The 27071-nt window shown below is 46.6% G+C and overlaps 12 protein-coding genes across 12 annotated transcripts; 4 read left to right on the top strand and 8 right to left on the bottom strand.

Moving 5' to 3' along the window:
• Nucleotides 1-1324: 1324 nt before the first annotated feature.
• On the bottom strand, nucleotides 1325-2116 carry FOBCDRAFT_207948 (uncharacterized protein; the record flags this gene model as incomplete). Its single annotated transcript, XM_059609219.1, has 1 exon — nucleotides 1325-2116. One exon carries the CDS (start codon nucleotides 2114-2116, stop codon nucleotides 1325-1327), a length of 792 nt encoding a protein of 263 aa, XP_059468016.1.
• Nucleotides 2117-2225: 109 nt separating this feature from the next.
• Nucleotides 2226-3242, top strand: FOBCDRAFT_207947 (uncharacterized protein; the record flags this gene model as incomplete). The annotated part of the gene is made up of 1 exon (XM_031195578.2): nucleotides 2226-3242. One exon carries the CDS (start codon nucleotides 2226-2228, stop codon nucleotides 3240-3242), a length of 1017 nt encoding a protein of 338 aa, XP_031028507.2.
• Nucleotides 3243-3760: 518 nt separating this feature from the next.
• FOBCDRAFT_207946 (uncharacterized protein) lies at nucleotides 3761-4639 on the bottom strand (the record flags this gene model as incomplete). Its single annotated transcript, XM_059609218.1, has 3 exons — nucleotides 3761-3986; nucleotides 4491-4572; nucleotides 4615-4639. The coding sequence occupies 3 exons, from the start codon at nucleotides 4637-4639 to the stop codon at nucleotides 3761-3763; spliced, it is 333 nt and encodes a 110-aa protein (XP_059468015.1).
• An 898-nt stretch (nucleotides 4640-5537) lies between these two features.
• On the bottom strand, nucleotides 5538-6838 carry FOBCDRAFT_244797 (uncharacterized protein; the record flags this gene model as incomplete). The annotated part of the gene is made up of 3 exons (XM_059610634.1): nucleotides 5538-5583; nucleotides 5736-6337; nucleotides 6383-6838. 3 exons carry the CDS (start codon nucleotides 6836-6838, stop codon nucleotides 5538-5540), a joined length of 1104 nt encoding a protein of 367 aa, XP_059468014.1.
• Nucleotides 6839-9128: 2290 nt separating this feature from the next.
• FOBCDRAFT_280874 (uncharacterized protein) lies at nucleotides 9129-10762 on the top strand (the record flags this gene model as incomplete). The annotated part of the gene is made up of 2 exons (XM_054707334.1): nucleotides 9129-9723; nucleotides 9777-10762. 2 exons carry the CDS (start codon nucleotides 9129-9131, stop codon nucleotides 10760-10762), a joined length of 1581 nt encoding a protein of 526 aa, XP_054563309.1.
• Nucleotides 10763-11468: 706 nt separating this feature from the next.
• FOBCDRAFT_207942 (uncharacterized protein) lies at nucleotides 11469-13010 on the bottom strand (the record flags this gene model as incomplete). The annotated part of the gene is made up of 5 exons (XM_059609217.1): nucleotides 11469-11581; nucleotides 11691-12020; nucleotides 12050-12224; nucleotides 12420-12831; nucleotides 12892-13010. The coding sequence occupies 5 exons, from the start codon at nucleotides 13008-13010 to the stop codon at nucleotides 11469-11471; spliced, it is 1149 nt and encodes a 382-aa protein (XP_059466090.1).
• Nucleotides 13011-15192: 2182 nt separating this feature from the next.
• FOBCDRAFT_207941 (uncharacterized protein) lies at nucleotides 15193-17087 on the top strand (the record flags this gene model as incomplete). The annotated part of the gene is made up of 8 exons (XM_059609216.1): nucleotides 15193-15397; nucleotides 15451-15497; nucleotides 15544-15584; nucleotides 15650-15843; nucleotides 15896-16239; nucleotides 16297-16641; nucleotides 16688-16819; nucleotides 16869-17087. 8 exons carry the CDS (start codon nucleotides 15193-15195, stop codon nucleotides 17085-17087), a joined length of 1527 nt encoding a protein of 508 aa, XP_059468013.1.
• A 1373-nt stretch (nucleotides 17088-18460) lies between these two features.
• FOBCDRAFT_99446 (uncharacterized protein) lies at nucleotides 18461-18844 on the bottom strand (the record flags this gene model as incomplete). Its single annotated transcript, XM_059612291.1, has 1 exon — nucleotides 18461-18844. A coding segment is annotated over one exon (384 nt), but the record flags the coding sequence as incomplete, so codon positions are not given.
• A 1779-nt stretch (nucleotides 18845-20623) lies between these two features.
• FOBCDRAFT_120658 (kinase-like domain-containing protein) lies at nucleotides 20624-21442 on the bottom strand (the record flags this gene model as incomplete). The annotated part of the gene is made up of 2 exons (XM_059607745.1): nucleotides 20624-20865; nucleotides 20920-21442. Coding segments are annotated over 2 exons (765 nt in total), but the record flags the coding sequence as incomplete, so codon positions are not given.
• Nucleotides 21443-21660: 218 nt separating this feature from the next.
• Nucleotides 21661-22307, bottom strand: FOBCDRAFT_170066 (4ank: A designed ankyrin repeat protein with four identical consensus repeats; the record flags this gene model as incomplete). Its single annotated transcript, XM_059608453.1, has 1 exon — nucleotides 21661-22307. A coding segment is annotated over exon 1 (372 nt), but the record flags the coding sequence as incomplete, so codon positions are not given.
• A 142-nt stretch (nucleotides 22308-22449) lies between these two features.
• Nucleotides 22450-23349, bottom strand: FOBCDRAFT_191593 (kinase-like domain-containing protein; the record flags this gene model as incomplete). The annotated part of the gene is made up of 1 exon (XM_059608711.1): nucleotides 22450-23349. A coding segment is annotated over one exon (900 nt), but the record flags the coding sequence as incomplete, so codon positions are not given.
• A 1200-nt stretch (nucleotides 23350-24549) lies between these two features.
• On the top strand, nucleotides 24550-26159 carry FOBCDRAFT_233090 (uncharacterized protein). The gene has a single exon (XM_059609914.1). It carries the CDS (start codon nucleotides 24632-24634, stop codon nucleotides 26117-26119), a length of 1488 nt encoding a protein of 495 aa, XP_059466089.1. The 5' UTR covers nucleotides 24550-24631; the 3' UTR covers nucleotides 26120-26159.
• The last annotated feature ends 912 nt before the right edge of the window (nucleotides 26160-27071 follow it).

Below are 27071 nucleotides of genomic sequence, written 5' to 3'. Positions count from 1 at the left end.
TCAATGGTGGTGCGCATCTGAGCAGCGGAGAAGATATCCACGACTTAGCCGCATGGCCATCGCGATACTCTCCATCTCACCAGAGTCGTCCGAGCCAGAGAGAGCCTTCTCTGGGGCGCGCAGGACATACTCATGGGATAGGCTGCGGATTAAATGTGCAAACATTCAGAGGGTAGAGTGTATAGGCAGCTGGTTGCACGAAGGTCATATCATACCTACATCCCGCGGTGGATTGGGGTTACCGATGATGTTTTCCGCATTAAAAGATGGTCTTACTGATTCAGATGATGATTTAGAAGACAGGGAGGATATTGACTGATATAGAATAGAGTCGTTAAATTAATTGTTTGATTTCATCGCCTCATTGGCCCACTATCGTGTTCCTTATCCTGTTATCCTGTTATCTTATCGTGTTATCCTATAATCTGTATTTTTTCTTACCTTGTTCTGTTTAACATGTTATACAGGTTGCCCATGCATGGCAAACATATGCGTATACTGTATGACGCCCTAAAGAGACACGAATATGACATTCTAATACAACCATAAATAGGAATAGCATAGGTCAATAGATATCTATATAGGATAGGCGCAGCAGAGACATATATATAATTACAGCCAGGAAGAAAGAAATAATAGGTCATTTCCTCTTCCAATGCCTACGGTAGGATAAGCAATAAGAATATATGCAAAGTGTTAACCAGGGAATAATAGGTAATCTGTTATTCTTCCTAGGAGGTAAGACAGCAGAGGACAGGCATAGGTGATGCCTAAACTTAGGAGCAGTATAGGCAGTAATTAAGTTTGCAATAGGTATAGGTCGTTTAGATACTATATAGACATAGAAAAACATACTAATAAATCAAATAAGATAATATAGCAAGAACTAATATAATACAGCCCCTGGTAGATAGACCAGGCTTTAGCTGCTGGAGATAAGACGCTGAACACTTGGAGAAGTTAGCCTGTAAGCAGGCCTATCGCAGGGATAAGCGAGGCTGGGAAATATGACGAGGAATAGGAATTGGTGAGGTTTGAGGGTGTCAGGGCCAGAAGTCGGAAAAGGATGTAACGAGATCTAACGTTTTGGGCCATATAAGGCGTATCCTCCCGGGCGGAATAAATCCATTCATTCATTCATTTATATGCGGCCCCACTAGCTAGCCGCTTGCTGCAAAGTCTACTAAGATTGCATTAAGCGGCATACCTATAACCACTTACTATCACCGCACCTTGGGTACACTTTTAACTTATAATATCGACATCGTCGAGTAGACTATGGGCATTTATGATCTGAGCAATAATAATAGGGGGGATCTTGGGGTCATGGCAAGTAATACACGCTATACAGGTCCTCAGAGACATCACTGCAAAGTGACTGCAGTTGCTGTAACTTTAACCTGTAGTTAGCCGCAGTATACGAGTTACGCCCATAACTCTCCTCATAGAAGCTTAGTACTTCTGTCCACAATTGCATTGACTGATTCAACTCCCAGTCTGCTTCATCACCCATCATACGCTTCATTTTAGCGTGTCGCATATACGACTCAGCAAGCTCACCGACTACACGCATGGTCTCGGCATGGTATCTTCCCCACCACTCCGTGTAAGTCGTGATGATGTACTCGAATATCTTGTTTACGGTTGTAAATTGAGATCGCTCGACGCATACTCTGCCCATATTCACACGGACAGCAAAGGTTGCGGGATGCATTGTATGCAAATACTTCTCATGTCCGTTGAATGCCTCCCGAAAGCTGTGTTCCGCCTGCTCCACGTTGTTCTTCCTGAGATATACCTCTCCAATGTCGTTCATTATTCGAAAGTATATCTGACATATCGTATTGTTACAATCGCCGATATCTCCCAAAGTATTCCACACTATCGGCTGACGAAAGTAGGTGGCGGCCTCGAGCAGGGCCTGCATTGACTCGTCCAGCTTGCCGAGCATCAGAAAAGCCCGTCCTTTGTTGAACTGTGTCATCATCAAGGCATCGTGGTCCTCGGGTATCAACTGCAATCTTTTCGAACACGATAGATCGTAAACTCGCAGGGCGAGATCGTATTCTCGCCGAGCATGATAGATCAAGCCAAGATTGTTTTCGATACCAGTCATCATTTCAACGGTGAACTCATCCGGATCCTTCTCCATATAAAGAATATTCAAAATTCCCTCATATAGCCTGGACGCTTCCTTGTAACGCCCCAAATGGCGAAAGAGATCTATGGACAAGAAGCGGCCTTCCCTTGTGTGGGTAAACACCAAGAAGGACAAGTACGAGGTCGAGCCTTACTTCCACCCAGTCCTAGACCAACTCCTGCATATCCCCGAGAACAAATATATCGGGCGCGACTTGCGCCAGGTGCGAGGCAATGTTCTCCGTGGAAGACCCAGAACTCAGGATACACTCAACCTTTGGTTCCTGGATCCGGATGTGCTACCCCGCAATATAACAACGAACAAGGCAATCCATGGTACAATCCCAACCTTAATTGGCGATACATGGGGCGAGTTTATCTGGAACGGCCCGGTCGTTGCAGTCATGAGGAAGGGAACTGGCTTTGAACCACGTCACTCAACCGACATCACCCTCACTGCCTACCGTGATGCCATAGACTACCTGGGCTATTATAGGGACACAATCGGAAGCATGATCGAACCCGGCCAAGACGACCATTTCTCCAAGCGTGTGCTAGCCGAAAGGATCTCCAAAGTTGTTGGTGTCCGTATCAATTGCCTCCGCGATCAGATCGATCGACAGGAGCCACAGATGGTGGAAGTGGCCGTGCCCAAGACGCATCCCCTGTTTAACCTAGAGGGCGATGACCCGTGCGATATCCCCTCACTTTTCGGCCTGGACCTCGTTGCAAAGTCATACAGCAGCAATCAATCCAGCACCGGCGGTGACGGCGACTATGATACGCCTCCAGCCGATGATCTACAGAATCCTTTGGCCCAGCTCTTGTTGATGAAAATCTCTGTCAAGGATGGGAAATGGGTTAGCTTGCCCGATTACCGGCGTCGTCTCTGCCACGGTAGTATCCTTTTCGTCTGCCGCCATCCAAAACGGGACATGAAAATAGGGGATATCCATAACTTTTGTAACCTCATTGAAAAATTTGCCGTTCCTTTTGTTTCGAAAGAGAATGCATCCGATCCGGGTGCAAAAGAAAGGTTGCTGAGTCAGCTCGAAAAAGAAGGAGTTGGTCGTGGGATGTGGTATCATGGGGATATGTATTGAGCACGTTCTCGGCTTATATTACTCAACACACATACAGAACCATCCTTCCATTCTATGTAGATAAAGTGATATAGAAGCGGTGATGCTTAAATCGCGACGCAACTTTCCCAAATGTTGGTTCATCACCATGAAAGTTTGTGCTGCCTCGTTTTTCGACACCAACTTACTACCCTATACTGCGTACCCATTCCGTGGCTATTGCGTATTTTTATGTTTCGACGACCACAAAGCACCGATCCGATTTCAAGTACTTGGCGTTTTAGCGGCATCCGATGCTGTGTCGGAATCTCTCTTTGCTTCCTGTGCGTTACGAAAGTCCTGAGCCGAGTAGGGTGTCAATTTGTGAAGTCAAATGCACTTTAATTCGCGACAAGACTATGTAATTTTCCCTCAAGCCCCGATAGCTTATTTCAATCAAATGGCAACCCCTATCTACATTCTGAGGCTTAACAATTTACTTTTCACCATATAATTCATCTCGAATAATAGACAAATATCCATCCACCGTCACTCTCTTCCTAAATAATATCGTCGTCTTCATGCGATCGCCCTCCATCTTCATCCGTTACATCCTTCTCCTCCTCCTCCTCCTCTTCTTCATCTATTTCTTCGTCGACCGCAACGTCAACAATGTCTTCAGACATGATTGCCCTTTCCGGAGGTTCAGTCTGGCGTAAGAACTGCTCCAAAAACGTCTGGCTTCGGTCAGAAGGTTCTACTGCCTGTTGCTTGACCCCCAGATGACTACGGACGTCGTATTAATCTCCGTTGTTGTCAAGCCTGCGCCTAGTCCAGCTGAGGCGTGCTGTAAACAACGCCGGATGACTGGGTAGTGATTCAATGGTCTTCAGTAAGCCGACAACATTATCTCGGGTTAGTAAGAAAATCGTCGGTTGGCTCACTATGGATTCAAACATGCGTTTTGGAATAGGTTTATCCATGACAAGGATTCTGAAAACATCCTCTTCTCCATACTCGTGAGCGTCTTGCCTTTCGACAGACCAAGGCTGAATAAAGTTTATGTCTCCATCCGGGCCCAGGCATCCCATTGTCATGAATGTTCTGTATTTGCGCTTTATCCTCGCTTTCGAGTGCATCTTCATCCTCTCGGTGAATCCGATTTAAAAATTCGGCCACTTGATCGATGCCCTCTCGTTCCCGGTCTTTATCTTCACAAACCTCGATACCGCGTTCAACCTCGATCAACCCGCTTTTAATTCGGGAGCCGAACAACCGCTGATATCGTACATCTTCCCTCCATGGCTTCTGTACTGCCTTGCGACTCGCATATCATCCTCTCGGTCGGCCACCCCTAAATCCATGCCCTTCTCTGTAATGGTCCAATATGAGCCTATCTATCGATCCAACATACCTGCACTCGTTGCACTCTTTGCCATCTTTCTTGGGCGGTAATATATGTTTGATCTGTTTACTTGTTGGCGATGGCAATTCTCAATTCTTTATCCCCACCTAATCCTTAATGATACTGGGAATTGCCTTGATTACCTCTTGCATTCGGCTTAATTAAATGGAACACTATACTATATTAACTTATAAAAGAAGTAGTAACCTTTACTATACAAATATGATAAATCATGGAAGTGAAACTATGCTATTCTTTCTACATGGCTTTATATTAACTACTAACTCCTTGGCCCACCTGGAACCAGCTGCTTCCAAGACGCGAATGAAAAATACGCTGGCACCACACTCCAGTTTTCCACATGATATTGTATTCCTGCTCCTTCATCGCCCTAGTCCGTCGACCACGCTTACGACTATTAACCCAGCCATGCTTACTCTGACAATGACCTTGTATCTCTTTTAGTTGTTGCGTGGCAAACAAGCAATCATTGTAGGCAATCCCAACCCTCTCCGGAGGCTCGATGAATGGTATCACCCCAGTGTTGGGACCTGGGAGTTGAAACCCTCTCAAACCCTCTTGGCCCTTCAATATACCTGGGATATTGAATACCTGAAACATTATCTCACGTCACTTGTCGTTCGTGAAGCGCCGTAGATGTGTGCGGTTACATGAGTGACTGCATATCTCTCCTTCTAATACCGCAGTTCTACATTATTTGCAAACAGCCAGATTCCACTCTTCCAGATAGACAAATGGTCCAATAGTAAGAAAATCTTGACCTGAACCTAAGTTTGGTGACTCATGTAATGGTATGGGAGGGGCCGAACCATCATCAACACTTCGGTAGTCGTTAGCGTTCTGTATTGCATAGTCGGGTCTGTATATTACAGACTTTATTGCCGTTTGGACTTTGATCGTTTTGACTATGATCATCCTGCGGAACCGTTCTGGATGTGCTTTTCTTTTGCAAATGAGCTGTTACCATATGATTCATTTCATCATCGGGCCGTTTTCGACCAGAGAGTGGCTCGGTGTTCTCTGCCCCGTTATCGTTGTTGCTGCTGCCATTGCCGTGACCATGGGTATTCGTCATGGTGATGCCACTATCTAGATGCTCATCTATCCACCAGAAAGCATGCCACTTAGCCGAGAATCCGGCATAGATATTCAACAATGCTGGCTGTAGCTGGTCCGGGAATGTACCGTTAAGACCATAAGTGGTCTGTCTCTGCAAAGGCCTATGGCCGCTTTGCCATGCAAATGTTATATCCTGGCCTATATAGCTTGAACTGGAGATATCATTGAAGCGATTGAAGGGTGCCGTAGCCCGACTCACATGCCGTTTTGTGGTGGTTATAGATATCTGTCGGTATAGTCGTGCTCCCATCTGGAATGCTATTCCTGGTACTGATTTGCTCAAACGGTGTATCTCATCCGTAAATGCTTTCGTCGTCCAGGTCGCCTGTCTATGAAGAGGAGTGAAGAGTAGCACCGCGCTAGGATTGTAGTGAAAACACTTGCGCAGGGTTGCAACAGCGGTAGGCCGAATGTAGACTAGAAATCGATACACCAGCTTGGAAACAACTGGGGAGAAGAACCGAGCTACCTGGAACTCGTTGTTTGTGGTTAAACGGGCTTTGTGACTTCTTGTGACGGCACATAGTCTCGCTCCATAGTTGCAAATACCCCTCAGCCTTGAGGCTGTATTACAGCACTCCAGCGTCAGTAGCTCAGAGATGCGGCAGGCTTAGCCCCAATCTACCTAGATCAGAACCATGAAGCATCGCAGTAAATCGTCATGCGCGCTCAGGTATGCTCGTGCTGCTCTTATATCCCATGAACTTTGATCCCTGCCTTGCTTTCGGAGCAAACCATCTATAGGAGAGACGCAAGCCCTCATGAAGAGCTCCAAATAAGCATCTTCTAATCCGTTGACTGGATCGGACACGAAAGAGTAGCCATTGGTTGTGTTCGGCAGTCGATCCCAAACGTTCGCAAGGTCCACATCGCTAGGATCCCAGTCATACATCAAGCGCTTACAATGGGCTGAAGCTTGTCTGAGCGCCTCATGTGCGAGACTCCGGAAGTGGGTTATCGTTAGATAATTCTGGCCGTCCCATGACAGTGTTTGGCCATCCTCGCTCCAGTAGAAGTGGTACACCGGCCCTTCAGATCGGCGCAGGGCACGACCATAGTCCAGCAGACTGAAGAACTCTCCCATCGGTGACATTGTTCCATCACAAATTCTGTCTCGACGAGCGGCATTCAATGTTTCTAGCTGACCGTGCTGTGGTCGACATGCAATGTTAACGTAGGAATGTTCGAATTGAGGTAGTGTCGCTTCAATAAATATGAGCCGCACGCAGTAAATCAATCTTGATAGGATAGGCGTGTATCGATGTGGGCGGAGATATTCTTCGCCGTATGGGCCAGAGTGCCCCCGGACGGCACTGAAAAAGACGAGCATAGTGGAATTTGACCTTCCGACCTCGAAATCCTCTGTTATCGTGTAGTAAGCGAGACGTAAGACAAGGTCGACGGCGGGATCCACTGGAGCAATAGTATGTCGCCCCGGAGAATCCATTGTGGAGGAATGATCGTAGGAATCATCATGAATATCTTCTCCCGACCAGTCAGCATAGCCATTATCGCTCCCGTAGCTGCTGCCTTAACTCTCGTCCTCGTCCGCATCCTCCTCTGCATCTTCATCTACATCCTCATCTTGGTCTAGATCGCTACGATCATCTGACTCGAATATATCGCTCAGCAGTGACGTTCCAGTCGAGCATACAGCTTGATTTGTGCGCCAAGTAGGGTCCTCCCAAAGTTGCTTTAACTCCTGACGTTGGCTTCTTAGACCTCGACCCAAGATAGACTTAGCTGTTTCGTGCGGGAACTGCAGGAACCGGAGCCAGAGACATGAACAGCGCTTCAGCTCTTTCCGATATACACGCTCAGAGCTAGATTTAGAGACAAGCTCGAAGGGTGCTTTATACGGACGGTCCGGAAATCTACCCCGGAGCTATCTGCGCACGCAAACATCGCTGCACCGTATGGTTTCACCGCATTGATCGAACAGACGATTAGTTGCTTCCATGATTGACGCCAACTGCTGTTCAACTACGGCTGAGCTGAAAAGCGACTCCCCCGCGTGAACTCCCAGGCAGAACGGCCGACCAGTCAGGGCAGGTAAATCTGACATGGCGATGAGAATATCGCGACAGGCGCCTTTAAGCAGATTTTCCCAGCCAGTACGGCGCATCCAGTTGGTCATCAAGTTAAACCTGTGTAGCGCTATGTAGCAGGTCTTGCCCCCTAGGTCGCAATTCCAATCTTTGCCGTTCTTCGGCAGAGAGCTGCTGGGCAAAGTCTCTGATAGCATCTGGCATCTCCTGAAGCAGAATATTGGCGTTCGCCCGCCTTCCAGATGTCTGAGCACTTTCGATTTTGATAGTCCAAGACTTGTGGGCACCTTAAGCCGTCCAGCTTTGGAGGGCCAGTCCTGTCTCAATATGGTCTCGCAACCAATGTCGCCCTGATTTTCTGGAAAGCTCTATCTCCACTGGATGATTCTGTCTAAGATGAGCTTCAAGAACGGCCTCGCTGGTAGATCGCAGACCGCAGTGCCTGCAGGAGGTTGTGCCTGTCAGAATTTTGAGGCGAGGGTGAGGTGCGCTACCATCAGGTCGAAGACGAAGACTATTTGTATTGGGAAGATTTAGCGAGCGAATCAGCTTATTCAAACCTCTATGGGCTGCTTTGTCGACGTTGTGGATTTCCCGAGATGTTGAGATACGCGATCCTTGTCTGCCGTTATAGCATAGCCAACAAGGGTCAGCCGACGGAAACGCGACGCGTTTCGTGTTTTAGGTTTTCTAATTTCATTAGTGCGGTACGAGAAACGCAGTGCGTTTCCAGCCTGGGGAAATATGGGGCGAAGATACTAGACGGTGATTGGTCAAAAACAGGAAACGCAATGCGTTTCTGGTGATAATTCTTGAGTAGGGTTAATGGCGAAGCCGCATTCGACGCAAATTATTGCTGGCTATGGCGAATTGTAGTACAAGCCGAGACTCTCGAGCTTTTGGAGCTGACTCAGCCGCAATGTGACAATAGCATCAGTGTACATCGCGAGGCCTGTCATATTAATAAAGTTGAGAAGGCAGCAAGAGGATCGGACACCCTCTATGAAGCCAAATTTAGCCAAGATAAAGAGAGCTTGATTGCTGCTTCTAGCCAGATTGGGTTAAATTGGTGGGGGGACACAGCGGCAACTGCTTCGTCATGGACTCCTAGGTCGTTCCATCTTGATTGTATCTGGTCCAATTCTCAGGCCAAGTTGTGGCACCACTATGACGCCTGAGGAGCTTCCATCCAGGCTCTACGGCATACTTGTAGAGTGTATATATATCAAAATAACTAGATATAGATCCGCCAGCAGCGCTAAGTACAGTGCTTCCCAGTCTCCCCCATTACAGTTTTGACTCTTCGAATACAAAGCGCACAAAGTCAGACTCGGCATGGAACAATCACAGCGATATCGTCCTACATACCATACATTCGTCGAGTCCCTTATCCGTTCAGGATACGCCAATCTCAAATACCTAGACCGCGATATCCTGCATGACCGTTTCGTCTTTGAAGCAGGCTGCACTATTGTCCAGTTTGGCCATGACGGTAAAATCACAGAATCGAGGACGGCATCCAAGGCAGATTTCATACCAAGTCCGACTGGCACCCAACGACGCCTGTTCATCCTCCAAGGAGAATGCGCCAGCCTTGTCAATCAGATCGGAGAAGCACTCGACATAGAGCCCGAATTTTTTGCGGACCATTTACGCGCGGTGACCTGGGAGCATCATAATGACAAGACTAATAACCACATGCTTCCTTCAGTAAGGCGCGGGGCGCACTTTTGGACGCTGCAATACTTCGAGCCTGTTCAATTAGAAGGGCACTTCGGTCTCAGCCGAACACAGTTAAGGCACGGCGGACTATTGCGACGAATGATTATCCGCAACCCTGACAAAGACCAGCCTGGGTCTTACTCAGTTGGGCTAGTCACTCGCTTTATGTCCTTCTGGCATCGCAGACATGACAATGGCTCGTTCGACGGTAACTTTGTAGAAATATTAACTTACAGAAAATGGTTTTCTGACAACTATTAGCCGTTCTCTTGATTGACCCTCCTCTTGAGAACCCGCTCGAATTCAAGGTGGACAGATCTGACAAGCCTTACAAGACGATGTCGACTTCTTGGCGGCCTTATGGCGGCGGTTACACGAACTTTGCCATGCTTCATAAAAGGAAGTCATTGATCAAGCTATCGCCGTCAACTGATACCTCTCATTCTGGCTGTCTAAAGGAGGATCTCATCTGGAAATTACGCCATGCATCTCTATTCGTCACGACAGAGGACAACGTCGAAAGAGTATCAATCATACTCCAGAAAATAGCACTGTCCAATTGGCTGCTGAGCCTTGCCTTTCTGTGGAGGGATTTCAGTTCAATACACTTGGAGTATCTTACGGACGAGGACATCCCTATGGACAAGGTTCAGTTCGTACTGCAAGACATCGACAGCTCTCGCAGCTTGCTTAATCGTTGTATTCTTACAACAAGGCGGAACCTCTTCCAGCTAGGTATCAAGCCATCTGATGAGAATTATTACACCTCCTGGCATCACAAAGACGCAGACGATCAACAACTTTTAGTCGCGGATTGGTCATTCTTATTCCAAGAATTGAAGAGTTGGGCAGAGGACACTGAGCGTCTGGTCAACACTCGCATGCTGAACTTGCAGGTTTTTGATGCCAAGAGAAGCCAGAAAGTCTCTGAACTGTCGCAAGAGATGGCCTGGCGATCAATGTTGGATTCGCGGCAGATGAATACTTTGACTCGACTGGGGCAAGTGCTTCTTCTGGTATTCACTCCTGCTGGAATGGCGTATGGCATTCTTAGTATGCCTGGCGATTTTGCGCCTGGCCGAGGCCGGTTCTGGGTGTTCTTTGCTGTTGCTGTTCCGCTCTGCCTTATCACTATGACAACTGCCTGGTTGTTTATTAGAGCAACTTCCCCAGACATCGAAATCTCGCACGGGATACCGGAGAAGAGGTATAACCGGCATAGGTCGGACTCTTTGGCTAAAAGGTAGCGGCTGAACCATGCCGACGGTAGCAATCAGCAGTCGGAGGAACAAGAGAGATTTGATCTATGCGGCTTGAAGCGAAGGGCAGGCAGGAAAAAGCTACAGCACGAAGTACATCCACCGAAAATCCGATTTCTTTGCCAATAAAGTTCTCCAAGTGACGTTCTCCCCGAAGAGGGTAATGTGGGCGCTTTGTACGTGGATTGGGCAGATGTGCGCATCTCCATGCCGCCGCTGCTCTCGCCTCTACCATCTCGGTCCTTTTGTGCCAGCCAGCCGCCTATTACTAGGTTAATTGCATTCTTCTTGTTCTCGGAAGCGACATGCTCGCCAACCTTAATGATGAAGCAACATAACCTAAAGGGCCAAGGTTAAACAGAACAGGAGAGATTGGGCAGAGTTAGATCTCCTAGGTTGATTTATGCATCGACCTATTGCGAAGCGAGAACTGGGTTGGCTATTGTTCCTAGCTAGCGCTTGACGACGTTTTAATTCGCTTATCATTCCCAAATGGTAGGTATCGCATGATTGCGACTGACCTGCAACGAGCCCGAGGGCGATCGGGGATGCAGCTTTTCTGGTGATTTAATTCGGTGGCGTGTTGCCGCTCCAGTCTCATTAGCTCCTCCGGTCTCTTACAGGTAGGTCGGGCTGGTCGGCAAACAAGCCGCCGGTACCCGCATACGAACGACAATCCCGTTAACCTTGTTCCTCATTTTCCGGGCGTTTGCTCTTCGAGCAGTAGATATCGTAGTACCTCATGTATATCCCTGCCCCGACACCGATTTACCATCGAGAAGCTCTCCAGGGCCTTTTGCAGTTGCACTATGAGAGGAATAAATCAAGTGTAGTAATCCGCACACTGTATAATTGCATCTCATTGCGGCAAGGCTTGATAATCGCAATCTGAATATCTCGTGGCAAGCTCACTAACCCGGGAGGTTGAGAGAGCGTGGAGACTTTGTCTTCGAGAGAATGAATTCCGCGTCGTTCACAGGTTGCCCCTTGACTAAGCGAATAAGTGACGTATAGTATTCGAGAGCTAGATTCGAGACTATGATGGTCTCGGTAATGTTTACAGGAAATGCGTTCAGGCAGCTTGCTCCATAGGGACGAGAGATGGCACCGGGCAATTGAGAGTTATCTGAGGAGCAAGAAACATGACCTGACATCCAGAGTTCCACTGTCAGGACCTCAGAACGCCAGCCTGCTGGAGAACAACCCTTTGCCACAACACAATCGAAGAGGCACAAGGCGAATTTCCCTGTGCTGAGTGTGCTATCGAAGATTTACCGTAAAGAACAGAAGTCGCAATTGCGATGACGAAGTATACCTGCGCTTCAATGAACTCAGCGGCGAGTGAATGGGCAGCGTGGAAGAAGTTGGCTCCCTGGAGCCTGGTAAAGGACCGAGAAAGTCGAGGGTGCGTATCCACGAATGGCTCCGGTGCACTTGCTGAGCCTCTAACCTTGGAGGAGACGTCAGGCAGCGCAGCTTCGCGAACGCCTACATCATTATTCCAGCTCCAGATTCAACTGAAAGAGGACTTTGACGCGTCTTGATTGGGCCATCACCCCTATCCTAGCTGCGAGGCGGATACAGGTCTGAACCCAATGGAAAACACATATAAAATAAAACCACGCTAATGAAGACAGGGACCTACTCTAACGTTAGGTTCCTGCTCAGGCCGGGGGTTGGTCTTCTCTTCGTCATCCCTGGTTTCGTCGGCGTCTTCGTAATCACTCTCATCCGCATCTTCGCTGTCTTCTTCTTCCTCCCCTACTTCTTCTTCGTCTTCATCATACTCTTCCATACGGAACAGACCTGTAGGTGGTCGATTTTCCCATGCTGGATCTGACCAAAGTTGCTCCAGCATTTCCCGCTGTGGCCCAGATGAGCCTCGCCCTATTACAGAAGGGACCACAGATTTTGGTAATTGTAGAACTCGAAGCCAGAAACAGAGACAGCGCTTGAACTCTTTTCGATATTGTGATTCAGAGGCCGATCGCATGACGAGCTCGAAGGGCACCATGTAGGGGCGGTCGGAAAATCTGCCTCGTAGCCACCTTCGCACGCTGACATCGGTATGCATCACCGTATCTGCACACCGGTCGAAGAGACGATCCAGCGCTTACACAATTAAGGCAAGCTTATACTCGTCTTTTACTAGACTGCAAATTTGTTCCCCATCGTGAACGCCTATCCAAAAGGGTTGACCAGTTGTCAAGGGCACCTCCGAAAGGGTTACAAGCATGTCGCGTCGTGCTTGACTAAACGTTTCATCCCAACGAGTGCGTCGCATCCAATTTCTGGGCAAATTCTTTAATAACGTCCGGAACGGCTTGCAAGGACCGATCGGGACCCTTTTGCAGTGATTGTTGGTCGTCTGTGATCACGACGATCCAGGATCGCTGAATGTCGTTGGCCTTCCAGATCTGGAAAGTGAGATTATCCCGGATATGATCCCGTAGCCATCGCTTTCCCCTCACATCTATGCCATTGATCTCCCGGGTATGTACTTTCTTCAGATGGCGTGAGAGTGTCATAACTTGTGGACCGCAAATTGCGGTGCTTGCACTCCGCTCCAGTCTGAAGGGCTAGGAATGGATGCTGTGCAGATCCATGTGGTCGCTTCGGCAGCTCATCCGGGTTAGGAAGATGCAGGGAGTTGACAAGAGTATTGAGTTTCCCCCTACGCTTTTTAGATATGCCATGTTTCTCTTTAAGGTGGCGTCCGACGCGATCATCATCTGTCTTTAAGGCGAAACCACAGGTTATGCGAATAATAGCTTGATATGAAATATCGTAGTGAAGTTCTAGTCCCCTGAGCGCCTGAACTTGACTTGGCGTGATGTTTTGTTGACGAAGGCGGTTTTTTGAAGGTACTTGAGTAGAAATACTGAGAAGGTGAAATATTCGAAGAAGAGAAATGCTACAAATCCAATCACTAAGCCATTGAATACAAGTACAAGACGCGACAGTCGAGGAGAGATCAGACATGAAGTCAAATCAACTAATTATTTTAGTTACCTATGATTGGCTCTTGCCTACGAGCAATGAACTCAGCAAGGATGACACGGATCACCGTGTTATGAAACGGGCCCCGTTCCGCGTTTTTGTAAACACGACCTGGACTGTAACGGGGCCCGTTACAAGTTTGAGGACCCCATGTTGAATTTAATAGTTTTGATTGGCGTAAAACCCGTAACGGGTCCCGTTACCATCTAGTATTCTAGAGTAGAATTCAGAGGGTGTGTGAGGCGCGTGATGTGAGCCATCAGCTGTGGGATCTATCAATTCAAAACAACACTCTTACAAAGTCAGTTCGGGCAGTATACCAGCTACCCAACACAATGCGATCATAATACGTGCGGCTTATGGCTGTAAATACATCAGCCTCTGCATCATCATGAAGTGGGAGAGACAAGACATCATCGAAACTTCAAATCAATAAAATCATCAAATCTCTGGCCCAGTCCACCCGGTCTACCGAATTCACCCCTACCCATCGCGTATCAAACAGGTGCCATACGAGTGTGCACCTACTCCAGACACAAAAAGGGACCAGAACTAAGACAGACAGTAAGACAGACAGTAAGACAGACAGTAAGACAGACAGTAAGACAATCATTGAAGGAACCAATGATTAACACTTATCATTGCCGGCACGTACTAGTACTGCGCACTGACTCTTACAGGGATGACTCATTAATTGCCAAGAGCTGGAGTTGTGTCGTCTTCAGATCTCGAAGCCCTCTTGTTCTGTACTTAGTTTAGACCTTACACCATTTATTGTTCAGCAAACATCGGCCCCCTCAGACGACGATCACCATATAACCGGTAGGCTTAGGACTGTCGGCACTTACCGTAAAGTATGAAAATTGTACCAGTCGGCAGTATTTTGCCGCGTGGCTTGGAATTTACAAGTCGGCGTTTTATATGAAGTACACCGATGTTACATTACATAGGGTATATCCAATCAGAAGAATTCCAACCTTGCCAGCTGAAGAGTAAGGCCAACCTTTTGAAGCCAATTATCAAATCGTAATTACTCACTTATCAGCAACTGTTTCCCTGCCTCAACGCCACCAGTTATGGTCCAATAATACCTTAAGAACATAGTCACCTGACAGGTTGAAAATCAAGCAGCGTATCTTGCACTGCCTTAAGATTAAGATAAGCTCTCAACTTATATGCAGCAACCTGTATACTGTGTCCTCTTTAAAGGCTATAAAACTATAACTTAGCGAGTAGTAACGGCCTTATCTATATTGAATTCTTTGCTTCTCTGCACCTTATCACTATATGAAGAAGAACTTAGTCAATAATGCAATCTCTTTTCAGCAAGCTTCGTTCTTATAAAAACACTTAGAATGTCTTCTATACAAAACAGAATTCCTCATACACTACCAGATGAAGTGCTTTATAACGGCACAATGTCTTCAGTCTCGGGAGAGGATCACATGCTTAACGAAAGCAGGAGATCACCCAACCTTAATGGGGTACCCCTCAATCTGTCGCTAAATCCAATCCTCAATACCTATCGATCAGAAGTACAAACGGTGCTCTGTGAAGGGAAAAAATTCGTATCAAACTCTCGGGTGGATGTTCTGACGGTCTCGGGACCCAAAAGCGAAACAGGTACTTTCAGACTTCTGTGTCCCGTCAGTGTCACTTACTGAGGTATATGCCAGATTATCGTAGAGACCAGGATGACTCTCAAGTCCAGGCGATACTTGATGTAATTATCTTCCGTCAGATGTTGGGTACTCTACTGACTGGTCAAGTCCCTCAAGCTAGACGCAGACGATCCGACTCTTGTGGCTTTGTATATCATATCTCCCGCAACCTGATTCGCTTTATGTTCTTAGCCTAACCATTTTGTACGTCTAGATGCATCAAACTTGAGGAAAACTCCAGCGCAACATATAAGTTCACGCCCTCTATCTCGAAAACTCTTCTTACCCATCTCTTCAACGATTATAACATCAACAGCAACTTCTTGCTCGATCTGTTCGGGCGCCCGAACTACTGGTCAGCGGTATCTCAACGTAAATATGACACTGCTAAGAAACGTGAGATATTTGGTAAGCGGGGAAACCGAATAGTGATGCCTGTCTGACTTAATGATTCGTTTAGAATTCCATTGTCAACAACCACGATGGCATCACAGTGAATGGTACGACAAAGAGAGAACGGGAGACACAACAGCCTCGGAGTGTAATAAGGCACCCTGCTCTGTCTACATGTCATATTCCGAGACTACTGACGCATCCATATACTTAATCGTGGCACCAGATGAGGACATCTGGTTTTCTTTCATCGGTCTGATACAGCTTGGCTCCGTTCCTGTTAACAATCAGCTAGTTACAGGACATGACTTGGCAAAGAGTCCTTTTCTTATACACGCGATGGTCTCCAACATTGGTTTGGAAAAGGCTGCTAAGCACATTACTGAGACACAGGACTTGCTAATGGACCAAGTACTCCTTTCAACCACTCACGGATATACCTAACTCTGACACTAACGTTCTTTATAGCTCAGACGGGTCGATAAATACACAGAAAGCTTGAAAATGAGTGAAAAGAAAAACCGAGATACTCACGATTCTGACTCGAGGGAAATGCTATCTTCAATCACACGAGAGCTGCATTACGTATCGCAATTGCTAGACATAGGGCTTGCACGTTCAAGGTCAGCCGTGAAGCTCAGCGCCAAATTACTCCAATCTCATGAACAATTTTGTCATCAAACTGGCCGAGAACGGCTAGGTAGAGCAGCAAGTCAAACACAAGCGGCGATCCAATACATACACGACTCGTATGTATGCCAGCACAGCTGGTTGGAGCAGTTCAAAGCACGGAAGGAAACGGCCATGCAATTGGTGTGTTTGATCCGGTTATAAATCGCCGAATCTAATCCCAATACAGGTGTTTAATATGGTCACTCAGGGTGACAGCGCCATCAATCTCAGGACTTCTTACAGAATGTCGCAAGATAGCGCTTCAATCTACGCCATCACAGTTCTCGCCATGGTTTTTGTCCCAGGTAATTTCACAGCGGTACGTTCTGCTGATCTTCTATTAACGACAAGTATACTGATAATTTCAGGCGTTGTTCTCCTGTGTTGCGTTCCGAGCCACAGAATCTGGCGCCATGGAAATCACGGATTGGCTCTTACCGTTTATACTTATAACAGTAATCTTAACATTGACCGTGATCACACTGTGGTTATCTCATGAGAGAATTCAAGGCTTTTATCATGCAGTGGCTCGAAGATTACAGAAGCAAACAGCTAGATCAAGGAGGGTTCTTAACGCTATGCCATAACTAGTATAAAGCACTACTAAACTGCGCCTCTACTATAAATATACTGCATCTATATCCCTTTTATTTAGCTTACTTTTAAAGTAATTAATATAAAGATTATAATTTACATAATGCTGTAGTGTTAATCCTAAATCGCATCCACGTCACCAAACTGGCTGTATTATGGATTCGCTCTCAAATAAAAAAGACTCTGATTGCATTGCAGGTATTGGAGCTTCCTGTTTCGCTTCATTCTGAATACCGACGAGTGATGAGTTGCTTCAAAGTCTCCTCAGTCCATTGCTGCCTGATACTTAAACCGGCGGCCACACTAAAAGCAATCATACACTTTGCCAGCCGAATTGTACATTGCCACCGTCGAGCTGAGGTGGCTAGCTGTAAGGTTGCAGGACTTGTTCTCGACTGTCGAATGGTCGAAGGAGGCCCGAGCGTTAGTCTGACCAAATGCCCTTATCTTATTTCGTCCTTGCAGCCTTACGGATCTTGGCATTATGGATTACCATGTAGATCATTCTCAGTGGGGCTCTGATTGCAACAGCGCATCCGCGATTACTCATTGCCTAAACCGGTCGGTTATACAAAGGGTTTTAGGCCAGCTAGCTCCATCGCGCTATATAATACCTCTCTTTATCTCTATCTTTTTATCCCTTTCTATCCTTTTTTATTTTTTACTTTTCCTAGCTATTTTCCTATTCTCTTTTATTATTTCTTAGGTGTCTCTCTCTTAGAAAAATCTCCTCTCGTATTAAACTTTCTTTTTCTGCTGCTAGCTGTTTTTTTCTTGCCAATCACCTTCGCCTCTTTCAATAAAATCCTCTTTCACTTGACTTTTTCTTTACCCCTGTCGACGCTATGTCGCTTACCCCGCATAGTATGCTGCCTGATGAAACACAAAAGGGTTACCCCCAGACGACTGTTGAAGCTTATACCTTCCCCCAGCCCCACAGGGGTCTCCGCTTTGACTGAAAGAGGCTTTCTACCTCACCCCACTCTGGTCCCTCTCTCTGGCCAATCACAACCTTAGATACCGACAAGGGTTTCCTCTTTCAGTGAAATTGGGACGAACAATAAGGATGTAGGCCACGTCTTATAACTCTTTAATTCCCACTCTTGATATCCTCTAGATGTTCGATGACGTTCTTTGTGGCCTCATGATCGGGCCCAAAATATCTCAATAGGTCCCTCTTTGTGTACTCTAAAAGCTCCTCTGCTTCTTCCACTCGACCATCTAACTCCAACACAGCCGCTCTCTCGTCAGCCAAGTCCAATGTTTCCTCAGAATAAGCACCCAGTACATTCCTCGAAATCTCTATTGCCTTTATAAACGCCTCGTCTGCCAATTTTAAGCCTCTCGGGATCCCACGGTAGAAACTTGCCAATGCCTTGGCTTCTTTAAGAGTCTGAATGTGGTACAGTCCAAGTCTCTGCTCGCATGCGTCTATGATTGCTTTGTACTCGCTCTCAGCCTCTGAGTTTCTTCCCTGCGCCCTGAAAATGGCTGCTAGACGCTTTCGTGAGGATGTGGTCTTTTCATGTACTGGGCCAAGTACATCTGCTCGACCCTTCCTGACTTCTAGTTGTAGCTTCTCAGCTTCATAAAGCTTCTTTTCGCATTCCAACGTAAAAGCGAGGTCGTCCATTATATCGAGCCTTGCGTCATCTAGCGGATGGTTTCTGGCAATCATTCGGGCCAACAGATCTCGCTGTAGATTCTCGGCTTCTTTCAATTTATCTTGACCGAAGAGAGTAAGAGCCAGACCCTTTGTTGCCATGTCGTACAAATCGGTGCACTGATTCCTGCGGGTCCCTCGGGACTGTCTTGTAAGCTTCTCGCTCTCCAGCATGACTCTGGAAAGAATCTTTTCGGCTTCATCGAATCGTCTGTCTACCCGCGCGCTGCAGCCTCTTTCATACTCGTCTCCCAAAGCCATCAAGATGCCTTGATTAGTCTCGTCTCCTTTCCCCTGTTGCAGAGCTCTCATCTCCTGGGCTGCTTCAACCTTATTCTGATGCTCAAGTACGTCCGCATAGCTATTGACGATTTGATATGTAAGGTGATGGTCACCATGGAGTGACCTCTGAGCGAATGGAACAAGTTGCTTCAACTCATTCTCCGCTCGATCAAACTTTCCCCAGTTGATGTACAAGTCGGCGAGGAACTTCCAAGTCCGGATAGTCATGAGATGCATTGGGCCCAACTCAGTTTCTAAAGCGGATTTGGACCCGCGCAATAGATCTTCGGCCTCGACCCAATTGTTCTGTAATTTGTAAAAACCTGCTAGAATCTGTTCTGCTGAGATGCGTTGGACATTTGAAGCTGAGAACATCTCCGTGGATGCCTTGAGCTGCTTCGAAATGTCCATTGCGTCATTGACCCTTTTGCAGACACAGAGGACATCCATCAAATGGACTTTCAAGCCGAAGACTTGCCAGTGGTTCTGTCCCAGGATCTTTTCAAAGTTTTGTAGCTCTTGAGATAGGTACTTCTCAGCCAGGAAAGCATGTGCCCCCCCATATCGACCTCGGGCATCAGTCAAGAAGAATCCTTTACTCAAAAACTGCGTATATTCAGCTGACCTGACCACAGCCATGGGAAGTGTTTTGAAGTTCTCAATTCGTCTCTTCAGTTGCTCGAAACAAATCTCGACTTTCGAAACCCAGGAGTGCTTTTTTTCGATGTCTTCATGACGCCCAAAACCAATGGCATAGCAGAATGCGAGCTCAGAGGTGGCTGAAAGGGCGCATTGCGGGCAAACTCCAGCAGCTCGTTCTTCCAAGAACATCAATATCCTGATCCGGAGTCGGTAGTCTAAACGTACGAGCTGATGGAATGAATAAGCAACCTATAAAAGTTAAATGTCGGGTTCCAGAAAAGATCAAGTTGATAGAAATAAAAGGCTTACGCTGAAACATGTGTGCGTTAAGAACGTTATTGTGCCCTTGCCCTTTTCTATTCCAAGAGCACTTTGAACGAAATTGTCAGTTATCTAGATGGATCAGATTATATAACAGTTGCTTACTGATAGTCCCTTAGGCGGTCCACGATGAGAGTAGCATGCTTGATCACTTCTTCTGTTGATGTGAAGCTTGTACTTGGAAGGAGTGGTCTGATTATGTCGTAAGCTTCCCCCGTTAGGTGAAGTTTATCAAGCACTCTTGCAGTGAATTTGTCTGGGCTATTCATGATCTCCGAAACCTCTGTAGCTGTCTCTTTGTCAGTCAAACCCAGGAGATTCAAACCATCCAGACGTTCTTTCTTAGTATTTGCTAGCCTTCTATAATGTTGGTTAGTTGTCATACCTTGCACAGTACTATGGGCTGACTTACGAATTCTCGCCCAGGACATCCACTAGTATCTGCAGGCCTTTCTTGCGTCGTTGTGCATCTCGGCAAAGAGCGGCGCTGAGGAGTCGAGAAAAGGATGCTTGGCGGCCTGGTGGCACAGATGTTTCCGGAAGCTCTTTGAATAACCTCTCAATAATCTTTATGCGATCATCTTCCATCTCTAAATTTCGAAACTCGATAACAACGGTGGGAAATAGTATCCATAGGCAAACCATGCCAAAGGAATACAGATCCATCAACTTTGCGTCTGCTATTCTCATCGCACGGCCGTGATACTCCGGCGCTTGCCATGCCTCCGAACTCGGCAATTTTACTAAGTCATCCTCTGTCCTGCCCAAGCAGGAGTAACTGAAATCTGTAACTTTCAAGCATATCTTGTCGTCATTGCAAAAAACCAAGATGTTATCAGGCTTGATATCGCCATGGATGATGTCTGTGAGCAGGTCAGTGGAATGTTAAATAGAGCTCATCCTATCTAAAGCCATACTGTTTGAGTGCATAGTAATCAGAGCGCTTCCCAACTGGACACAGAAGTCCAATTTACTCGACAGATTCACCTCTCTTTTACTCATGAAATTCCTGAGACTTCCGTAACGTGCTTTTAAAATAATAAGCACTGGCCATACATCAAAGTGGTTATGATCGACGCTTTCAATGTCGAATGCAATGCCCCCAATATCGACAATATGAGGATGTTGTTTGATCTCTGGCTGACTGAGTATTAGTAACTCAGAAAGTAAAGACCTGAAGAGGGTGGTTTCGTCTCGAAATGTTGATGAAGTAAAAGACGGCGGCAAGTCGCGGTTCTGGTGAGTTGAACGATCCACAGAGAAACGTTTGAACGCAAACTGTGATTCTACATCCACTAAGGGTAGAGACTGTCGGACGTCGCCGGTGGCCCCAGCGCCTATTTGATCTAACTCCTCATCCCACGTAATGGGCCATAGATCAACTTTCAGATACTGAGCAAGAGTAAGCAGAGATATAAATTCGGGATGAAATTGTTCTGGAATATTTCCCGTGGCATCAGTTGGGGCTCTTTTGGCTTCGGCTTCGCAAGCAGCGATGCTTTTCTGCATTCTAGATATCGCTTTTAGAGCTATGACGAACAGCAAAGGGTCCAGCAGACCTACTGTCTGTTACGCCGTTTCTCTTCGCGTAATCTTGCATCGATTTCATACATTGCGTCATCCAACAGTTTGTAGCATGGGTGTTCCTCCTCCAGACCAGAGAGCGGTGGCCCGGCATGTTTATCCCTCTTCATGGGGTCTGCACCAGCATCAAGCAGTGCTTTAGTGACTTCTGCATAATTTCCGCCATCCCGTTTCCCTCTGACTGCAAAATGCAAAGGTGTCCATCCGTTTTCTTTGTCCCGTGCATTGATGATCCCATTGTCCTCTGCAACATCGTCCACTGAATGTGGTAACAGAAGGTCAACAATCTCTAATGAACCACATCCGGCCGCGAAATGAAGTGGTGTTCGTCCGTGTTTGTCTTTCACATCTGGGTTTCCTTGCTGACGAAGGATTTCTTCCACGGCTGCTGGGCAGCCCTTTTTAACTGCAAAGTATAGCGGAGTCTGTCCATTCTGGTCCTTCATCTCCAAGAGCACCCCTTGATTATCGTTTTCTAAGATCTTGATCAAGATTTCCTGACACCCGGAACCCGCTGCGTAGTGTAGGGCAGTCCGTCCCTCAACGTCCTGAGACGTGGCATTGATGCCTTGTTCGTATAAAAGCTCCACTACATCACGATGTGCATACCCCGCCGCACAGTGAAGTGCCGTTTGATTGCTGTAGTCAGCGAGGTTGACATCAACGCCAGCTTCCAGCAAAACTTCAACGACACCCTTGTGCCCAAATGCAGAGGCCTGTTGTATCGCTCCCACCGTGGCAAGTGTGTGTGAGTCGAGTGATGCGAGCAGATCTTTCACCTTGCTGACTGATCCCTGTTTACAAGCCTCAATGAGTTTTGCGTTTGGAGTCAAGCCCTCTGTCCTACAGCGGCAACTGCTCTCAAGCAATCCTTCATCCTGCAGAGAGGTGATTTCTCCAAATAACTCTCCACTCGTTGGGCGATCATCGCGGTCCTCTTGCAACATCCTCATACACATGGAGACAATTTTCATCTGCCAAGGCTTCCAATTAGAAGGTGGTTCAGATGATAACTTGGCCATGAATTTGTGAACCTCTGCAATCCGTATAGTGAACGATGGTCCCTCACTATATTTCAATGCGGTCGCTAGCTCCGAAATAAGATGTCTAGAGTATGCTGTGACCATTTTGAGGAAAACCGCGCCCAGTGAAAAGATATCCGCAGACCTGCCACGACTGCTTCCATTCTCAACTTCAGGAGCACAAAAGGTCTTTGTTCGACCTCGAGCCCACTCGGGCACAGATGTTGATAGTGTTATCCCAATACCCATTCTTGATATGCCAAAGTCGGCCAATCGCACCGCCTTGTTTCCGTCTACCAAGATGTTGGCGGGCTTGATATCACGGTGGCGAATTCCCATTCCATGGATATAATCAACGGCAGAGAGCAAGCAACTGAACCAATGTGCTTCAGGATATTTCAGTTTGTTTCCCAAATAATCCGCCATGCTTCCATTTGATGCAAATCTCATCACAAGCGCCAACTTGTTGGGTGGATCACCCAGTGCAAATGCCTCGACGAACTCAACGATATGCTGATGCTCAGCATGGCGAAGCACTTTCACTTCTTGCAAGAATGCGCTTCTCACTTCCTCTGTTGGTACAAGATCGTTCTCTAGTGTAATGGTCTTTTGGGCGAAGGGTGGATTAGACTCATCCTTGGGCGACGCCACCTTCCAGACGCGATTCACAGGTGACTGGCCAGTTCCGCAATGTTCGCCTAGTACATACGGAGACCGCTTTTGGTTTGGGTAGCTAGTCATTCCATCTTCGGTGGTGGCTTGGATCTCCATGAGGGATTAGCAATGCGCTCTGTCAAATTGTAAAATTGATACCTGCTAGAGGGTGAAAAAGAAGATAAAGGCCAGAGTCCGCAATCTGACAATCTAGGACTTGACCCCTCTTTATGAGAAATTTGCTTCGAGTTAATGCTTTTTGGGATGGGGTAGGAGAGAAAGCCATTGGTGAATTGTGCCAACAGACCAATCCTAGGGCACCATCAACCGCCCCGTTTCAACAACCTTGATTGAATGAATAACAGTCGAGGGTTAATGTGATGTGATTCCTGCTTCGTCTTGCATTTTCACACCCTACTCAAAATTCGAGCTCATATTACCGCATTAAACTTGGCTCAACTTCAGCCGTGCAGTTAGAACTCTCCGTCCCTATAGCTATTATCTATGCCTTTGACTCCGGATTAATGACGGGATATCTTCTATTGGAATCAAGCTGCTAAGTTAACACTTCTTTTCTGCATGGCGCTAGTCTGTTAAAGGAAGGTCGCTCAAAAGTGAAGCGGGAGTGCGCGCGGGGACAGATGAATTGGAAAAACCCCACCCAATCGCTTCGTTTTGACACCAAGGCAAGGCGAGGCCTCATTTACACAACAGTCATATCGAGAGGGGGAAAATAAAAAAATGACCTCTCAATCGGTGGAGCACCAGTGAGTTTTGGTGTGGTTGGGGTCGTTTAATTTTCTCTCCAAGGGGGGCATGTGTCCACAAATGTGCATATATGCAGTCAGATAGAATGAGGCCCGTTCTGCAATTTATCAAGTACGGAGTAGAGTAAGTCAGTCACTTAGGGTTGACCAATCTTGGGCAATTGTGGCGGGTATGCTTGGAGGGATTTAGTGAAGTAGGTATAAGAACCATATTTAGATACCCTATGATACAATCAGATACATGGACCAAGAGTGTCATCACTTCTTGGCCCGGAGAGACGAAGAAGAACAGCCCCAAACTAGGTTTCTCATACGTAAGGTATTTTGAGTATGATAAATAACGTGACTGTTATATTACTGTAATTGGCTGGAGATATGGAGTCGCCCACCAAGCACAGCAGCATGCAGGTGAGCACTGTGCAAATACGCAGCATAACATTTTAGCACATGGAACACGTAATAAAGATGAGAACCTCGCCCACCAACTTTCTAGAATCATTTAATTTTCTACTCACTACTCCTGCAATATTTATTATCTTCTCAAGGCCAACGGTGTTGACAATACCGCCTGTACACGTTTTGCTCCAGCTGTACTCCTCACAATGGACGTGTTCGGCACTGTAATCACATCAGGCACTCTTATCCTCCAATTCCTAGGTGCCTGCGCCGATTTCGATGATGCAGCCCGGAGACTACAAGCTGAATTCGACTGGGATCTCCGAGCTTTAGAAGCAGTTCAAACCTACTTTCAACAAAGAGCCTCCCAATCAGCCAACAACGAGCTGGCCCCCAAGGATGCGGCGTTGTTGGATCGAACTGCGACCTATTTAGAGGACCTTGTTAGCAAAGTGCAGCGAAGTCTGGGTAAAATCGAGCGCAAGGGCTTTGTTGGCAAAGTTGTCAACCGAGGGCTGTGGATAGCGAGACAAGCTGATTTGAAGGAGATGCAACAAGAAGTTCACAATTGGACAACACGCTTCCACGTTCGCGTGCTTGGGCTCCCTGAAGAACTACGAACTGTTATTCCAGTCGCCAACGAGTCAGAAGCCCCGGCTGTCATAAAAGCTAACGACAAACTTCGCAACTTTGTTCAAACTGCCACCAGTATCAAACAGGCACGAGCTAAGGAAATGTGGCTAGAAAACTCAGACAAAGTCACATCTGAGATCGTTAGCTGGGGAAGTGCTTCATTTTTGCCGCTTCCACTCGATGGAGAACAGCTTATCCTCTCCAGCCGCGAAATCCCACCAGATGTAATGGATGGCACGAAGATATTCGAAGACCTTAAATCAGACTTAGGCATGCTAGCTGCAGCCCTTAACTGCTTGGATCCAGCTGTCGACCTTCGGCTTCTGAAAGTGGAATATTATCTCTACCACGCTAAAAGCAGACAGTTCCTCTTTGTTCACAAGGCGCCTCGCCCGACTATTGCCATGCTGAAGCTGCAAGACGCTGTCGACTGCGACTGTTTTCCCAATACCAAAAGCCCTCTGAACGAGCGATTGAAGATCGCTGTACAGCTTGCCGAAGCAATTTTGTTTCTTCACTCCGCCGGATTTGTTCACAAAAATGTTACATCCCCTAGTGTCACTATGCTCGAGTGGTCAGATTCGCCTTCGCAGAATGTGGCAAGCGGACCAAACCTGCAAAACGCCTATCTCATGGGCTTCGACTTGATTCGCGACATAGAAGCGAGAACCTACCAGGAAGGTGCAATTGAAGAGACACACAGTGACCCGAACTGGGTGTGGAACTTTGGTATCTACCAGCATCCTGATCGGCTGGTAGGTGCGAAGAGTTTAAGATATACCAAGACGCATGATATCTATAGTCTTGGTGTGCTGCTACTAGAGATAGGCTTATGGCAACCGCTTAAAGCTGCGTTACAACGGTTGGACAAAGGAAAATCGACTAGTTGGGCGGACGATCTCTTGAAGATTGTGCCAAAACTAGCATCAAGGGTTGGCCGGAGATATCAAGAGGTTGTTGCATGGTGTCTCGCTTTAGACGGCAAGTCTATTGTGAAAGAGGATGATTTCGTTAACCATGTCTTGAAACCATTGGAAGAAATTGTAAATAGTATATCATGAACATTTAGTTTCTTCTAGAAATTTATGCTGTCGAACTTGACAAGTTTCAGCCGGCGGGGATGCGATGCGTTCGGTATTTGGGTTTTCTAATCTCACTTCGCTAATAATTTTTAATAGTGAATGATATACTAGCAGGCTTGAGGTCCAACGAAATTCGCCAAATAAAACATCTCCTCCCTAGACCTTGAATATTAGGGAAGAAGGGAGAAGCGACAGAGCGTGGCCATATCTCTATCATTAGGTATCTTAGTTCACAGTGTATTAAGGTGCTACAATCAGATATTAGTGGCCAGTTTACACTATAACTCTCTGTACCTGTCAATTCATAAGGTAAGGGGTCGTGGTGGGTACGGTATGTTTTCGTAGGATGGTATCAGAAAATGAGATTCCCCTGAGCTGACCGTTAAATCCTGATTAGGTTAGTAAAGTGACCGCGAAAATCGAAAAGCGTTAGCGTGTGACCGCTAAGTTCTGGTTGGACAGAGAAAAGTGCACTAAGAGCCAAATTGGCTAGCTTACTGACCGCGAAAATCGAAATGCCAATTTTAGCTAACCCAATGGCTTTGACTAGCGCCTCCAACACAGGGTATAGAATTGCCTTTCATTTGGGGAAGAACGCCGACGGTAGAAGAGGAGGGGTTTAATTGCATGCTTATCTGTCTGGTAGAAGCCATAGAAGAAGCCATTAGATAATCAAAAAAATCGTCTTCTTAATGCCTTTCCCTCCTACGTTCGGTATCTTGCGATGATTTTCTGGTATCATTTAATCCAAATATTATCATTAGTATTAAATATATAAGTAATAAATATAACGGGATCATCCATTAGCAATAATAATTTATCTCAGAGATCTAAGAGATTATTATAAGGACTAAGATATAATTTGCTATTTTGCAGGCTCTCCTAACTCTATCTATTTAGCAAGTAAACAATATAACTAAGTTTATAGAGG

Source organism: Fusarium oxysporum, chromosome X (assembly GCF_013085055.1).
Source record: "Fusarium oxysporum Fo47 chromosome X, complete sequence".
NCBI classification, from domain to species: Eukaryota; Fungi; Ascomycota; class Sordariomycetes; order Hypocreales; family Nectriaceae; genus Fusarium; species Fusarium oxysporum.
Note: the sequence above shows the minus strand (reverse complement) of the source record. Positions and strands in the feature narration are given on the sequence as shown.